The 16469-nt window shown below is 37.6% G+C and overlaps 2 protein-coding genes across 2 annotated transcripts; one reads left to right on the top strand and one right to left on the bottom strand.

Moving 5' to 3' along the window:
• Positions 1-2023: 2023 nt before the first annotated feature.
• On the top strand, positions 2024-12493 carry s100v2 (S100 calcium binding protein V2). The gene is made up of 3 exons (XM_042506162.2): positions 2024-2178; positions 8801-8932; positions 10980-12493. Exons 1-3 carry the CDS (start codon positions 2170-2172, stop codon positions 11148-11150), a joined length of 312 nt encoding a protein of 103 aa, XP_042362096.1. The 5' UTR covers positions 2024-2169; the 3' UTR covers positions 11151-12493.
• On the bottom strand, positions 12134-16218 carry LOC148186641 (uncharacterized). Its single transcript, XM_088090124.1, has 3 exons — positions 16137-16218; positions 15699-15744; positions 12134-14634 (listed from the first exon to the last, which is right to left on the bottom strand). The coding sequence occupies exons 1-3, from the start codon at positions 16201-16203 to the stop codon at positions 12819-12821; spliced, it is 1929 nt and encodes a 642-aa protein (XP_087946250.1). The 5' UTR covers positions 16204-16218; the 3' UTR covers positions 12134-12818.
• Between the last annotated feature and the right edge of the window lie 251 nt (positions 16219-16469).

The raw sequence follows: 16469 nt of genomic DNA, 5'->3' as shown, positions 1-16469 counted from the left end.
AGTATCAAGTGTTTGATAACCTTTTTGTTAGTCGAATCAATGAGTGGTTTCATATAATGTTTAATATCCTTCAGAAGGACGAATACTTGGTCTTTTTTATCACTAAACTTAGATGTATGTATAAAGTACTTTGCTAAAATAATTACCAAATTAAAAAAAAAGAGGTTTTTTTTTCTTATTTTCCTGGGTAGTTGAGGAAGACAAACATCACATTTTCAAAGTAATGTGAAGTCTTTAAAGATATGGACCATGATGAATCTGCAAATGTCCTTCCTGACCTTTTCAGTGTGTGTACAATGCCAAAAAAGGTGTGTTTCTCACAAAAGAGCAGTTTGTATTGATGTCTTTTATATTCTGCATGTATTTATCGGCGGGTTAGTCACAGCTTGAATGTTTCATAAAGTGTGCATGTAAGCCTGACGTATCAAAAGTATCTGGCGCCACATTGACAGTTGATAGCAGGGTTCCCGCAGAACTTTAAAAAGTCTTAAAAGGCATTAATCCAAAATAAGGCCTCCATTGGTATTAAAATGTCTTAAATTAATGTGGCAAAAATCTTAAAAATGTTAAATGAAAAAAAAAATAGAATTGTAATATTTTTTTCTGATGTTCTTTAAATAATTGGTAGTAATGAATAATTTGAATTATTAACAGAATGCCTCTTGTATTAACATCACACCGAACCGTATGCCACATAAATTATATCTTATGTATCCACTTTTTTTTCATATGAACTTACATATATGGACTGATTATTATTATTATTAATTTATTTTTATATTATATGTTTCATTTTGTATTTTTATCTTTCTGTATTTTTGAACTTTCTATTTTTTTCTTTTCTGTTGTGATCAGAAACTCCAGTCAAATGACATAAAGTTGTTTTTTTTCAAGGCAAACCAAATGGATACTTCTATGCTAATATGTGTTTTGCCTTAGAAGATATTAACTTTTTTTCAGCATCTTAAGTTCATCTTCCAACTATTTAACTTGACCAAAAAAGTCACATTTTACAGTACTGTGCATAAGTCTAAGGCCGCCTTAAACTTTGTAATTTTAGCAAGGTTATAATGATCATGCATGTTTATTCCTCAGTAATCACTTTACGAAAATACAATCAGAACATACAGGCAAATTGAAACACAAATATTTCAGAACAAAACAACTTCAACAAGCTAAAGTTGCAAGTATTTCGTGTGACCTCCTTTTCCTCTCTGCATGTATTGAACTCTCTTGGGCAGAAAATATGAGATTTACAGAACTAATCTTCTGGTTTATTTACATCAGGGTGCATTCAAGACATGTCCAAAGCTCAATATTGATTGTTTGAGCTACCTTTTGTTATGGTTGTACAATGTCATGTTTTACACTTAATATGTACTTTAGTCTGAAGAATCCATTTTTTTTTTTTGCTGTTTTAATGCATTGTACATGTTCTCTGTATTATTTATTTATTAATAAATAAATAAATATACATATTCTCATTTCAACTTTGCTAAAACAACAAATCTATGGTGGCCTAAGACTTTTGCACAGTACATGTTTACATAAAACAAAATTATCCCTCACCCTAAGGTATTGATTCTTTTTTTTTTTAATTGTTATTTTTGTGAAATAGCTCTTAAATTTCATTCTAAATGGAATCAAAAGTCTTAAAAAAGTGTTAAATGTATCATGTGCTAAGCTGTAGGAGCCCTCTGGTAGTGAAAAGGTTAACACTGTGACAGTCTGGAGGAAAAGTAGAATACCAGCCTCAACTTGCAGGCAGTTATTGCGCAAAACAACAGCGTCCAACTTTGACTAAAGGTTTCCAGATGTGGAATGAGCTGTCTGCTGAATGTGAGCTGCGCCTCACTGCAGTATCCCAACACATCACTTTCGACAGTATCACACTTAAACAAGCTGCTGTCCACACAAAAACGCTACTGTTTGTGCCATATTGTAACAAATGGAAGAGTTTAGTTGTGTGTGTGTGAGAGAGTGGAGGTGGATGTTAAGGTGGTGCCTCATTGCTCCTTCTTCCTGGCTTTTCTCTCGTGCAGAGGGAGGATCCGGGCGCGCGGCCAGCTGGTGACTGTCAGTAAAGTTAATGCTCCACTGACACACAGCGCGAGACACGCAGCGAGACAGAGCGCGAGACACGCAGGAAGAAAATTTGAAACAGTCGACATGCCTCAGGTAAGAAACTGTGCCAGCTATTTTTTTTTAATTTTCGCTCCGAGAAAAGCTCGACGCACTTTAGTAAAGTCGACTTTAAAAAAAACCCAAAACTTTAGTCTTCACTTTTGAGTTCGCTGTGAAACTAAACATGTACACAGGGAGTGACAGAGTGGAACAAGCCATTAAAAACGGTTTCCTGCTTTCCATTTAAGAAAAAAAAGTCTCCAAGGAGGAACTTTCCTCCGGATAGGTCGAGTTTATCTGCTTGCGTTTCACTAAACAAGCACGGGAGCCATTGTGCATCCCGTGTTAGACTCTTCTCTGCTGGCTGCCCCTCCCTGAGAAGAGCCTGCTGTAGCAGTCAGTCCTGAGATACATTCAACAACACTATACACTCAATGTTATGGCTTGTTTTGGATCATGGAGAGCGTTTGTGCAGCTCTGAGATTAGCTTTGTAAGGCCCAGGTGGAGAACTTCCACCTGTCTGTGTGTTGAATGCAGAACATGGCCTCCTCTGTGTTATGGGACCTCTCTCATTGTGTTACATGTTCTTTTTTTTTTTTTTTATTAATAGTGACCAGTCTGCCATGCTCAAAATTTGGAGGGAAGGGGACTGTGTCAACTCCCAAATTAAAAACAGGACCAGCCCTTATTAAACAATAGACCACAAACAGTGACATCATTATATCAGAGCACATGCAGAGCCAGCGGTGGATGAAGTACCTGAACGCCATACTTGAGTTAAAGTACAGATTTGAAAATGACTTGAGTAGAAGTTAAAGTCACCTATATTAGAATATTCAAGAGCAGAAGACTCAAATGTTTCCTGCAGTTATGGATCAAAAGTATCTTTTTTTATAACTTAAATAATAAAATTTAGTGTTTTTTTTCCCCTTCCATTCCTTTAATTGTCCACCCTTTTCTCCTCCTTTCCTTAACTACTTTATAGTAAATAACTACAATGCTTACTGGAAAATTCTAGATTTTATTTAGGAAATGTAGTGGGTAAAAGTAAAAGTTGACAGAAATATTAAAATTCAAGTAAAGATACTCCCAAAAAATACTTGAGCACTGTAACAAAGTATTTTTTGTTACTTTACACCACTTTGCAAAACAAATATGTATTGTATTGTAATATGTGAATTTGTGGGATAGTTTTAAAAAGGAAATTAAAACATGTAATACACTTAATGGATTTAAAAAAAAAAAAAAAAGATTAACAAATAGGCCTACAAACTGAGCTTTGAACTCTTAAGTTTGTGTATGATTTTTTGTTTGCGACTTTTGGGATGTATTTGTATATTTACATATTTGTTTAGCTTGGTTGTCTCGTTTTCATTGTTTAAAAAAAAAATCAAAACGGAAAAGTACAAAAGCCAAGAATGTGAAACAGGTAAGCTAAGGCTTTGACTGCACCTTTTTCGGTCAGCAAAACCTGTTTTGGTTTATCACTGCTTTAAAAGTAATGACTTATCATAGTTTATATAAAAATTTGTTCGTGTGTGTATTTGAGTTGTTTAAGTTGGAAAATGAACAAAGCGCAGTAAACTAAACTAAACATTGTGCCACATAAGATAAATGATAAGAAACCGCTGAAAACAAACAATACTCCACTGCAGCCTGTGGTCAGCATGATGTTGTCACTGTTTTAAGATGCATTTGCATTTATTATTAAAGGTCTCAAACAAACCAAAATCCCCAAACTTTGTCTCACGTGACTGTTAAGAGTGATCAACAATGAGCGGGAAAGAAATGTCATGATTTGGGTGTGGTAATGAGTGCTGACTAACCGGGGAGTCTGTCTTTAATCTTTCTCGTGTAAACCAAACATATCTTCACTACTAAACGTTGCAATAAAAGTTTGAAAAAGTGTCTCTTTTTGAAAACAGCAATTTTCTGCCGTTAAACTGAGGCCCGCTGCTCTTATTTCAGAAGCTCATTGACTCGATCGGTATCTTTGGGCCGACACAACGTTTATGCAATAGCTGAGTGAATATAAAGAGGTGTTGGCATGTCCTGCAGTAGTAAAACACTGTGCCTTGTCTTCATTCTGTGGGATAGTTTCTGTTGAGGTGAAGTGGGCTTGCAGCAGCATGTGCACATCAGTCAGAAAGGGTGTGGCTTTCACAAAGCTGTTGGCCCACATGCACTGAATAACTGTAGCAAGACAACCATCTTTATCGCCGCTCTGAACCACGTTAACAATGAATCAAACATCCGCGTGTGTAATGTGAAAGCCGTTGCTCACAGTGGTGAGATCTGCACTTGTACACAGCTTTTTAGTCTTTTAGCTCATAGTGTTGGCTCCTGAGCATAAATTTAATGTTTGTTTTAGTGTCACATTCTTAACAGTGTTGTCTCTGTCCAGAGGAAAAAGTCCGACTCCTACTGTACCTGCTCAACAGGAAACAGCAGACACAGTTAGAAACTAGCTGGTGATCATAGTGGGGCATTTAGTGGGTAAAGAGAGACGAGCGCTTCACTCGGGAGTTAGTAGAGACCAAAAAAGAGCTTAAGGAGAGCGGATTTTGGCTTTATCAGGTAACACAAACACAAATCCCAATGGAAAATTTTCTCTGAATGAGTATGTAATCAACTGTGGGCTAATACGTTCATCCTAAATAGTTCATAAGGAGATAATATCAGTGTTCCTGCGGATCCTTAAAAAGTCTTAAAAGGCACTGAATTCATTAATCTAAAAATGAGGCTTTACTCGGGATTAATCCGACTTAAATTTATCTTTCCAAAGACTTAAAAATGCGCAGACATGGGAAGTGAAATTTTATGAGTCGTTGCATTTTAATATCTCAAATTAACTCGTCATGACGGGAATCCAGGCAGTGGAATCTCACATGCAGATTGAGAAACACAAAATCGCCCAGAAAAGTGTGCAGAAATGCCAGACATTTCCCACTTTTGTTGGTAAACCAAACAGATACTTCTGAGATGACGACATATGTTTATTGTCTCCATGTGTTCCACTTCAAAAAGGTTGTTTTTTCAACATTTGACACAGATAATTGAGCTTTTTCACTGGACAAAAAAAAAAGTCATGTTTTATGTTACAATAAACATTTAGGCAAAATAAACAACAAAAACAAAAAAAAACCCCAAAAAGGCAGTGTCAAAAATTTTGATTTGAAGGTGCATTTTGTTGAGTGAGCTCATGCGATGCAATTGAAAACTCCATACAGCCACTAAATTGACCTTGTGGCATCGTTTGGTGGACTCAGTTATAAAACTTAATAAACTTGTAAACAGTTTTAACAGGCTTTGAAACAAGTATTTCACTCACTTTTGCCACTAAAAAAGATATGTGCAAATCAGAAAAATTAATCATTCAAAAGATTAAATAAACCTACCATAGTATCTCCCCGCTGCAGCTGCTGCTTCACAAACGACAAGTCCCACAATTCCACAAGCCGTAATGCGCCAAGCTTAATGTGGCGATGTAGCCACTGTCAAGTCACAGATTCATCTCTCTCTAGAATAAAAAAGTAGAAAGATAAATAAATGAATAAAGAGGAAGAGGTCGCTCAAAGCTCTGTGGGACTTTTTCTGAGAGAGGCTTTTTCATGCTGTTCTTCACATGAAATGTAGGCCGCAGTTTCATTGTGCCGGGAGTATTTGATTAATGGTCAAGGCAAAATTGTAGTTTCCGTATAGTTCAATCTGCCAGTATGTTAGCAGTATCCTACTTTGAAAATTACATAACAATTACAATACATTTTATTGAAATAATATGGAAATGCATGTTGATTTTATTTGAAAGATGTAGGGCGAGGTCATGGAAACTCAACTTGCTTTGCTCGGGGCCACTTTTGCAAAATGACAGGATGCCAAGCCAGTTAATAAACAAACATTAATAATGCTGATTAGTATATTTAATAAATGAATTGCCTGTTTTTAACCTTTCGATGGTTGCTGTTCTCACTCATTTTTACCCAGAGGCAAGTCTGGTCACAGGGGTCAGGTGTACGCAGCGGTGTTTCTAGGATTTGAGGGCATTCAGGAATTAGCCCAGACCTCTTTTGGAGAGTCGGGGATCCTCAGCAACTTTTTTTATGAACGGTCTCTATTTTTATTCTTTTTAAATACTCACCTTATTAACATTCAGAGTACAAAAATAAATTCCCAGTGTGAATTAATTTATTTTCACTGTGAATTAGTATTAATGGTCGCTGGGCCATCCAGCACACTATCAGGCTGTAAGTTGTGTATCACAGAGGTGAATAAAGGACTAATTCTTTCATTTAGGAGCAAGTGTACTCCCCGTGAAAAAAAAGTTTGCCATGACAGATATAGGTACTTGCATAAACTCACGTAGCTCAAATGGTACAGGGCGGATGACGTCTGTGGCCTTAATCAAATAGATATGGTATTTGTTTAACAGCTCAACTGTCTTCAGCCTGTCCGTCAAGTGCTGCCAGTCAACTGACGTCTTCAGTCTGACTTCATCTTCTCTAAGAAGCTGTGGTATAAGTGCTCCTATAAGTAATACACATTTATTTATTCCTTGTGACAGAACTCGGCACACATGAAGTCCTTAAATTGATATGCGCAGGATGACCTGCTGTCTGATTGATACTGATACCAATACTAGCCTGAACTCTGTGTCGGGTCTGATTCTCCGTACTTTCCTGTCGCAGCTCAAAGTTCTTTATTGTGGTTTTTTTTTCCTTTTTTATTAAGCCATCACTGCTATTATGTGGTTAAACTAGTCGGGGTGCAAGCCGCAGTTTGCTGCGGGTTGCAGTGAAATACCGCTTATATCGTGATATGAAAGTTTACGGTTATCATACCGATTACGTTTGCTGTCGAAAAAAAAGCAACTGGTTGGAAAATCTTACTTTTTAGTTATTTTTTTCTAATCCATCCATCCTTCCACCAAAAAATATTTTTAATTTTAGTAATTAAACATTAATTCAACTGTTTTTATTCCTTTAAGGGTCATTCTGATTGATGTTTTCTTACATGATTATAGATCTGTGAAAATCTCTCGCTGTGCGTGTGCAACATACTTTCCGTATTGAGCATTCGCAGTTAACTACGGTCACGCAGATGCGCACGGCGAGTCTGTGTCAGCCCCCGGCAGTAAACAGGAGGGTTGGTAGGTGAGCTTACGGTTCTCCTACTGCAGGTATTGTGTATGAGTGAAACTAAAAAGGCACTGCTGGGTCTGGATTAAGCTGTTTGAGTGCAGACAACACAAAAGCATTGAAGAAGCAGACAGTTCGTGTGCTAGATGTGTTCACGACATCGGGACATAGTTTACGACAGTTTTACCACTGAAATACAAATGGGTCCTACAGATGAGAGAAATCCATTTTGGTACTGATCTTTTTGGTGCTAGGATCGATCTTCACAATGAAAACATAGTATTGAGGGTTTCGATATTTGGATACATCGATCCGCCTACTCCTACCAGAGGTTGCTGCTTGGAGTCAATCAGAGCAGTTACGTTGCTGCCATAAAGCTAAACGAAGAGCTGCAAGTCATTATAAAGCTCTGTAAAGTGATGTTTCTCTGTAATTTCATCACCACGAGTTTCACATCGTCACATTTTCCCATTTTCATTTGATATGAAGTTATTAAAGCCATGTTGATGACAGTTGCTTTAATGTAGTAGTTTTATTTGCCTAAATGAAACTAAGCTGTAATCATAGGGAACAGATCAAAATGCTGATTGAGATTGTTATCGAAGGCAATGAAAAATAATATTTTTGTCCTTTAGGGTGAAAGTCTCTTTCACATTGTCCCTGCTGATTGGTCAGCAGCCGGATTTGTTATGTGTGCAAAGCCTCTAATCATAAAATGGCACTAGGTGGTGGTGGAAGAAGCATTCAGTTTATTTACATAAGCAAAAGTACTAATACCATACTGTGAAAATGTCACAAGTAAAAGTCCTGCATTAGAAATATCACTTAAGCAAAAGTAAGTAAGTGTAATCAGGAATGTACTTAAAGTATGAAAAGTACCTAATGCACAAAAACCTCGAAAAATTGGACCCCCAAAATCCAAAGCCATTGAAAAATGAACAAAAACGTAATTAACTTAAATGTTTTTGAAATAATTGCCAAAGCGCCCTATTCATAAAAATAAAATAAAAAGACCCCAAACTCAGAACTATTTAAAAACAAAAAAAGAAAACTACTTATGTGTCTATTAAAAAAATGTCATGTACACAATTCAGAAAAAAACACCCCCCAAAAAACAAAACTATTCCAAACAGAGAGGAAAAACAAAAAAATGATTAAAAGTCAATCAAAATAGCTGCCAATTAATTTTCTGTTGATCAGCTAATTGATTAATTGACTAATCAGAAGTGGACTTATATAAACTATGGTGAAGTTTAATATATATATGTGTTTTAGTTGAATATATAAAAAAACACTGTTTATACACTGTTCTCAGGTTTTGTGCAAAAATCTTAATTATTAAAGTTACTAAGGCTTTCAGATAAATGTAGCAATATAGTGATGTAAAAAGTACAATATATTCCTCTCACATGTAGTCCAGTAAAAGAATTAAGTAGAATGAAAAGAAAAGACTAGAGTGTACAAGTACTTCGTTACATCCCACCACTGGCATTAGATGGAGGTATGACTGTCCTTTTTCTGTTGTTTTGCTTCTCCCCAGTATTCAGACCTGGAGACTGCCATCAACACGCTGGTCAGCCAGTTCCACTCTGCTTCAGCGGACAACAGTGGGACGCTGAAAACTGATGAATTCAAAAATCTGTTGAGCTCCGAGATGCCAAACCTGGTCAAGGTAAAACCGCTCCCAGTCTCCATGTGCTGCTGACTGCAGCAGTTGGGTGTGTCAGCACAGCTCACCTCACTCACCTCACACACACAGTCAGACACACGCTGAGCAGCAGAGTCACACAGCCTTGTGCATACACCAGTACACACACACACATATAAGACCTGTAGGTTATGTAAACTCAGTTGACTGTTCATCAACGCTTAAATCAAGACAGGTGTTCATTTTTTAAAGTAGTATACTGCTGAAAATCTGGTATTTTAATGTCAGCAGCTTGAAAGATGGCTCTTATATTTGTGTTTTGTAAATATATATGTATATGTGGCTTATTTATGTTGGTTGCAATGTGAAACAGCAGCAATCACAAGCTATGCGTTCACTTCAATTACTAAGAAGAGGCAGAGAATTTGATTATGTTTTCTGTGGATGTTGTGATTTTTTTCGTACGACATGAAAGTGGGTCACTGGGTCAGATGACTTCAGCTGCCGTCCTTCGCGAAGGGAAAGATTTAAACTTTTCAGAGTTTTTAAAACCTACATTATTAGTGAAGTGCTCCTTTAAAGGAATAGTTTTTCCCAGGGGACGAAAGAGTCCAATATGTCCCTGGAAAAAAATCCACATAGAGTCTGACATTTTTGGAGTTGAGGCTGCATTGTTAAAGGAAAACTTTGCCAATTTGTAAAAGCCAGCAATACAAGGAGCAAAAATCAAAGTATATTTTCGTAAATCTATAAGAAAAAAAAATAGAAAAATCATCTCTGTTTGAAGTTACAGTTAGGTGTAAGGTCTCCTTTAGGTTTAATCTTGGGGTTAATGTAAAAGTTATGTTAATAAACAACTTTTTAGGTAATGTTTTGGTAGCTTATTGAAAAAGTGATGGGCGGCTGTTCTATAAATAAAGCAATAAAAATCCACTAAAATAATCACTGGAAAAAGCAACAAGACAACCTACTGTGAGCTGATGAAAATGAACATCAAATTCACAAAACTTTATGACACAGGATTTGACACAATGTGTCAAAATTTTAGGAAGTGCCTCATCAGCACAAAATAACAACTATAATGTGAGGAGACATTTCAGTAATTTTATTACAGTGTAAATATGAAAACTTGAAGTGCATTAAGGAACATTCATGTTTATTACAATTTGTTAGTTTTGTTCATGATAACATTGTACTGACTACGTTAATAACTGGACATGGTGACATCACTAAAAATAAGTGTGGCTGATAAAAACAGACACGAGGTAATGAATGGGTGTTTGAAATGGGCAGTTTGCTTTCTCTTCCCCTTATTGATCATTATTAAATTTTCCTGTCTGGGATTCAAACAACGTTCTGATCACAAACCCACTTCTCTCCTTTAAGTCACCGCCACCTCCACAGTAATGTGTACATTACATAAGTACACGATTTACACATGGCGGGTTATTTTAGGCTGATACTGATATACTGTATATTTGTTTGTTAACCCTTTGAAACCTGAGCAAATGTGCTTGATTTCTTTTAAAAAAAACAGAAGAGGGCAATGAGCAACTTAGGAAGAAATTTCCCCCCAAAATTGGCAGGAAATCAGTAAAACATCCAAGAAAAATACCTGAATGCTTAAAAATTGTAACAATTCTGTAACATAATTTTAAATATGTAATTATGATAATTATAAACATAGATTTCCAGAATTCTTTCCCTAGCTTTTTTTTTTTTTTTTTTTTTAAATCATATTTCTTGCAATTTGTGGAACATGTCTTACTAAGTTGCAACTTGTGAAAGGAATTGTGGATTTCAAACTGATTTTAGATTATCATATAAGAAGATAAAAACTCATGTTTATGGTGTCTGAAGTCTGGGGAGAATTCTTCTGTTTCTTACCTCAACTTCTCCTCAGCGATGTCACTATGCTCTCAAAAGTCAGCTATAACTATGATGTGTACAAAGTTAGGACCAGCATGATTCTTTAAAGTTAAGTTATTTTTAGTGGCTAGCACCTTCACTTTCACCGTGGACACACAAATCATTTCTCACTGTTTTTGCTTTGCTCATTATGTCACAACAGTTTGGCTCAGACCAGGGACTGACTGACATATTGCGGAAGATGGGTGTAGGCGACGGCGAGGGCATCTCTTTCAAGCATTTCTGGAGTTTAATCCAGTCAGTAGCCACCCAACAGCACGGCCTCCTCAGCAGCCAGATGGGGGGCTCCTCATGCAGCTGCGTCCTCCTGTGAAGAGCAAGCTCTCAGCCCAACACATCAGCTCCAACCTGTTTCCACCCTGGAGTTTCACTACACAGAGTAACCATATGCACATCACTCTTATAATCAGGTGTCTGACAGAATACAAAGGTACAAAGTCTATTCTGCACAAAGCCAGCGGTTCCCAACATTTCTGACTAAAAAATTTACAGTTTTTATATGCTGTGATCTCTTTTTTTGACAGTTTACTACATCATGCTTCTGCCAGTATACTGCCCAGCATCCTTTGCACCCGTTTAAACTCAAATTCAGTCTATCTTGCTTTGAAATTTGTTGCGCTAGTTAAAGAAAAACACCCAAAAATTCCTCCTAGATGTAAGTCAAGAGTGATTTGAGGTAAGGTTTAAAACACCTGTGAGCTAGGAGAAGATTTGGGGAGTTGAGGTGCAGTCAACAAAGGCACAGCTTCAGGGGAACACTATTAGGCAACTCGACAAGCAGAGGCACTAACACTCATTTTTAATTTAATTGGTGCAAAAGGCACTGGGCATTGTCATAGTCATAGACACTAAGAACAGTCATTTTCCCTCATGTGCTACAATTTGTTTTCCATGTATTATAATGATTCGTGATGCCTTCAAATACTGAATGTTTACTTCACTAATAATAGAAAGAAGAACAACCCTCTGTTGTGGTATTCACAACTTCATAGATGTATTTTCTAATAGTTAATAGAGGGTTAACAGTTTTGAAAATGGTATCAAATGGAAGCATGGCCTTAAAATGAAGATACTACATCATTCACCATTTTCCAAAAGGGAACAAGGGCATAATCTTAGGGTCATCTCACTATTTAACCACATAAACGTTAAGAAAATCGTTTCTCTTCAGTAATATTGTGTAGTCAGCTTCGCATGGAAACGTTAACTCACAAGTACCATTTGAAATCAGTATGACAGCGTGTATCAACAGAGTTGACCTGGAGAAACATGAGTTTAACTTTCAGAAGCTCCGAAACATTTTAGAATTTCTTACTTTGTGCAGACTCCAGTTCAAAGTATGTGTTGTTGTGTTGGTAATGATAGTTTACAGTTGTTTCAAGTTTAAATCATGCCTTAATCTTTAAAACTACGACACTAATCATCTCATTTTGACCTTGTGTCAGCATCAAAAAAAAAAAGTGTCAGAATGTTTGACTTTGCAATCATCTGATGAAACAAAAACTGCGTGCTTTATAGTCTCTTTATTAAGTTTCTACCCTGTAATGCTTTACCCCCTGTGACTCTGCAATTTCTACGTATTTATATTTTGTAATTCTCTGTATTCTGACCTGTGTGACACCATAAGAAACATGACGCAATAAACATACAAACAAATCACCGGCACTGCCATTTTTTATTGCTTAATCACTGATTGATTTATTGAGAAAAGACATCCCTTAAAATGTGAAGAATCTGCTGTAACAGTTATTGATTTAATTTAGTACACTATAACCCATTCTCTAGTTATTTAAACCATCAAATATGTTGCTGTGTCAGCAAGCTGAAGCAGTAGATTATTTAGCACTTTATTGCAGTATCCTATCAGTGTGAGGCAGAACACAGCATCTTTGTCAGACCTTGTTTGCTCGGAAGAATACTAGCGCCAACTATGCAATGAATACACAAATGAGATGAACCATAGTCAAACATTACGCCAGTATCATGGATTATAATTCTCATGGAAAGAGGAACTACAACCTATCTTCAGTTTCTTTCCCTCAGGTGTACCTCGAAAGAATTCTAGATACGATGAGAAAACATACTTATTCATGACTTTGACCTTCCCAAAGATGTCCAGCTCTGTTTGTTCATCATGGTCGACAGCATTCATCATCAGCTTTGATTTGATGTACAGGGCGTTTTCCTTTGCAACCACCTCATCCAACCAAATCTGTCTATTTTTCGGTGCCATTTCATAGTTGTCCACAGTGCAGCCGTAGAATCCTCGTCGCAGATGCTCAGGCCAGGGCTGGTCAGTCATCATGGGGTGGTCAGCGCCAACAAATGCTGTGCACAGGGGGCTGTCGGTCCCTCGCGAGCGGCCTACTTCACAACCTATGACGCTCATGAGAAAGAGCGAGAAGGTCCGGAAGTTGTACACCGACGCAGCAAACACTGCAGCCATGAAGTAACGACCCCATCTCTCACAGTTGTAGTTACACTGCTGGAACTGGAAAGTCTGGCGACAGAAGTCATTAAATTTAGATGGTTTGAGACCCTGTACCAGCTCCTGAAGGGAGGATGCATCCTGCTGATCATTGAAATTGTGACGGAAATATTCTATTTCAGCTTGATTGTCAGCGCTCATGAACTTGCCCACCAGACTTACACTTAGATTTTTCCCATGTAGTTTGTAAATGCATTCATTGAGAACATAGTAAAGGTCCAATGCAACTTCCTCCTTGGCATTGTATCGGATCTCCACAAGTAGATCTTGAATGTTACTGATGTGCTTGAAGACAACTTCTTCTGGACCTGGCTCCGTCAGCCAAATTGCTTTCAGGAGGTTTTTGTCTGGGACATAATCAGGAGCACGCCTTCTTTCATTCTCCTCAAAGAACAAGCTCCAAGTAAGCCCCTCCAGGCAATCAATAGACGGGTACTTCTTGCGCAGCTCCATTGGAACAAACATTTGAGGGTGGCTCGGCCACTCCAATGTCTGGAGATATAAAACATTTCCTTTGTAATCAGAAAACACCGGCCCGGCACAGCCAAGTTCCACTTTGGTAAGTAGGCCACCTCTTTGGTCCAGCTCAGCAATAACTCTTCCGCTGTGATCATGGGACCTCCAGACTCCCTCAGTCCTTGTCATTATTTCTCCGTCAGAACTAACAGACAGGAAGGAGTTGTGTAGGTGGAGTTTTGTTTCCACATCGAGAGACCGGAGATTTTGTAGCAGCTGCAACATAAAGCGCTGTTCATTTCCAAGGTTGCAGCTGATGAGGGTGACGGTGCCAAGAGGTCCAAAAATGCTTTTGGTTTTTAAGGTTGAAACAAATCTAGCAAGTTCCTCTGGGCCATAACCAGCAAGCTGGACTGTTCCATTGGAACCATTGCTGCCATGGCCAACCAGTATGACATTATGATCTCTTGTAGAAGAGACATGGCGTTCCCTGAGAACATGTAGCACCCCCTTGTGGTACTTTAGCAGAGTGGATACTATGAGATGCCTCTCAAATAGGAAAGTGGCTGCCTCAATTACTGCAGGGTCATCCTCCATGATAACTACCGTCTGGTGGCTGTTTGTAGTATCACTTCCTTCGCTAAGGGTCAGATGTTGTTGGTTAGACATCATTACAATCTCAAATGTGTCATTGTGGCTGGATATTAAATGGTCTGCCTGCCATGTATCTACACTTATATGGATTTCACTCATCAATTTGTAGATGGTCTCTTTGTAAGGATCAGTTGGCCACTTTCCATCATCTTCAGTGTCAGGGTGTAGAAACTGTGGTTGAATCCTCTGAAGATATGCACTAGAAATAGATAAATGATGGGTGAATAATGAACCAGTGGATCAAATACAAGCACTGCCTGAATATAACCATGTTTCACTGGAGTAAATTAGGAAAAAAAAAAAAATATCCTCATTGATAAGCACATCTTCCAGATTGATTGTGTAGATTTTTCAGTGACAGACATTTGGAATTAAGATGTTGATGAAAGAGTTTGCACATCATGGCAAACTCAAAAGTTCAAAATAGTCCAGTGTTAAAAGTTTTGGGCTGCTAAACTTTTTGGACAAAATTCCTGGGTGTTACAAAATGTGAACACCAACTTCAGGGATACCAAATCTTTCTTCAAACTAAATTGAAATGTTGGCAGCCCCCTTTGTACACTTTCACAGTGGGAGCTGTTCTTTGTTGGTAATTGGATTTGATTGTTTTTACACAATAAACAACATGTACAGTGGAATGAATTGTATGTATACATGCAGTGTAAAAGGGAGCCTGTTTCACGTCCCGTCATAGCTTCTTCTTCCACCTGAGACTCTATAGTCATGCTAGCAGCTCTCTGAGTCTGTGCTGCGACACATTGGTGCTTTGAGCTAAATGCTAAGATCAGCCTGCTAATATGGTCACAATGACAAAATTATTTTAGATGTTCAGCAAAAAATGTTTGTCATGTTCACTATCTTACCATTACATTCGAGTATTGAACAAATTTTGACTTGATGATGGCAATAATAAGAGGATCTCCGGTATTAACACTTCATCCTGTCTGGGAATGTACTAAATTTAGTTGCAAATCATCCAATAGTTGGTGAGATATTTTAGTCTGCATTGGCTAACATCATACTAATCTGGAACAATTAAGAAGCATACAAAGGACATGACCCTAATATGTGCCTGATATGACTTGTCAAATGTAACTGGTAGAAATTGGTGCTTTTTATCTTCTCTTTAAGTTAGTATTGACTTTTTTGTAGTATAAGGCATTAATACAATGTTACATTTTACAGCGGTAAGACATAATCTGCACATTCATGTCAGCTTTATCACATAAAACCAGCAGTCTTTTGCATTATGTGGCATCTCACCTGTTTGCAAGATTAGAGCTGAAAGGAGTCCCCTGGACACTCCAGTCTGTAATGACAAGCAAAACCCTAAATAGTTAAAAAGCTTTTATCTGACACCTGTTCCACTGGTTTTTAGACAGTGTAAAATGCTGCTCATCTGATGATCTCAGTAAACGTAAGTATGATCCACTGATGCATTGTACTCCAAAACAGTCCATGTCTAGAGCATACTGAATCACCAGAATAGATGCTGAAACTGTACACATGTTGATATGTTACACATAAAATATACAAATGTTGCATGCCCATGGTTTGCACAAATGTACAAAGCCACCAAATATGTGACTCATTTGGTTTTCACTAAATGCCACATACAAAGAGACAAAACGGCAGCATTTGTGTCTATTTTAAACTAAAGCTTATTTTAGTATCTCCTTAAAAAGTACGTAATTATCTTACCAGCATTCATTCCTGCTGCCAAAGACAGCTGAACAATAACAACACAAAATCCACTGGGCTTCAGCATGGTTTCTCTGCAGAGCAGCTGAAGTAAGATCACTGTGAACTCAGCGGGCAGGAGCTTCAGGTCATATCTCACTACACATTTGGTTAGATAAAAATGAAAATGACAAAATAACAGTTATGACGGTACAGTTCATAAGTTAAACATTACAAAACTGCAGGCTGTGAACATTATAGTGTGACTGCTCCACTTAGGCTCTACACCTCTGTGTTAAATGTGTAGATTAGCATGCTTTTATCTGTTTTGACTGAATATGTAGTTTACAGAAA

This window comes from Plectropomus leopardus, chromosome 17, assembly GCF_026936395.1.
Source record: "Plectropomus leopardus strain MGB_pleo_1.0 chromosome 17, ASM2693639v1, whole genome shotgun sequence".
In the NCBI taxonomy this organism is placed as follows: Eukaryota; Metazoa; Chordata; class Actinopteri; order Perciformes; family Serranidae; genus Plectropomus; species Plectropomus leopardus.
This window is presented reverse-complemented; position numbering and strand designations above follow the sequence as displayed.

Excerpts from the sequence above, each read along its gene's own strand:
- s100v2 (XM_042506162.2), top strand. Across the intron at positions 8,933-10,979 it reads AGATGCCAAACCTGGTCAAG|TTTGGCTCAGACCAGGGACT; the intron begins GTAAAACCGCTC and ends ATGTCACAACAG.
- LOC148186641 (XM_088090124.1), bottom strand. The coding sequence starts at position 16,203 with ATGCTGAAGCCCAGTGGATTTTGTGTTGTTATTGTTCAGCTGTCTTTG. Across the intron at positions 15,745-16,136 it reads GGCAGCAGGAATGAATGCTG|ACTGGAGTGTCCAGGGGACT; the intron begins GTAAGATAATTA and ends TTGTCATTACAG. Across the intron at positions 14,635-15,698 it reads AGCTCTAATCTTGCAAACAG|TGCATATCTTCAGAGGATTC; the intron begins GTGAGATGCCAC and ends ATCTATTTCTAG.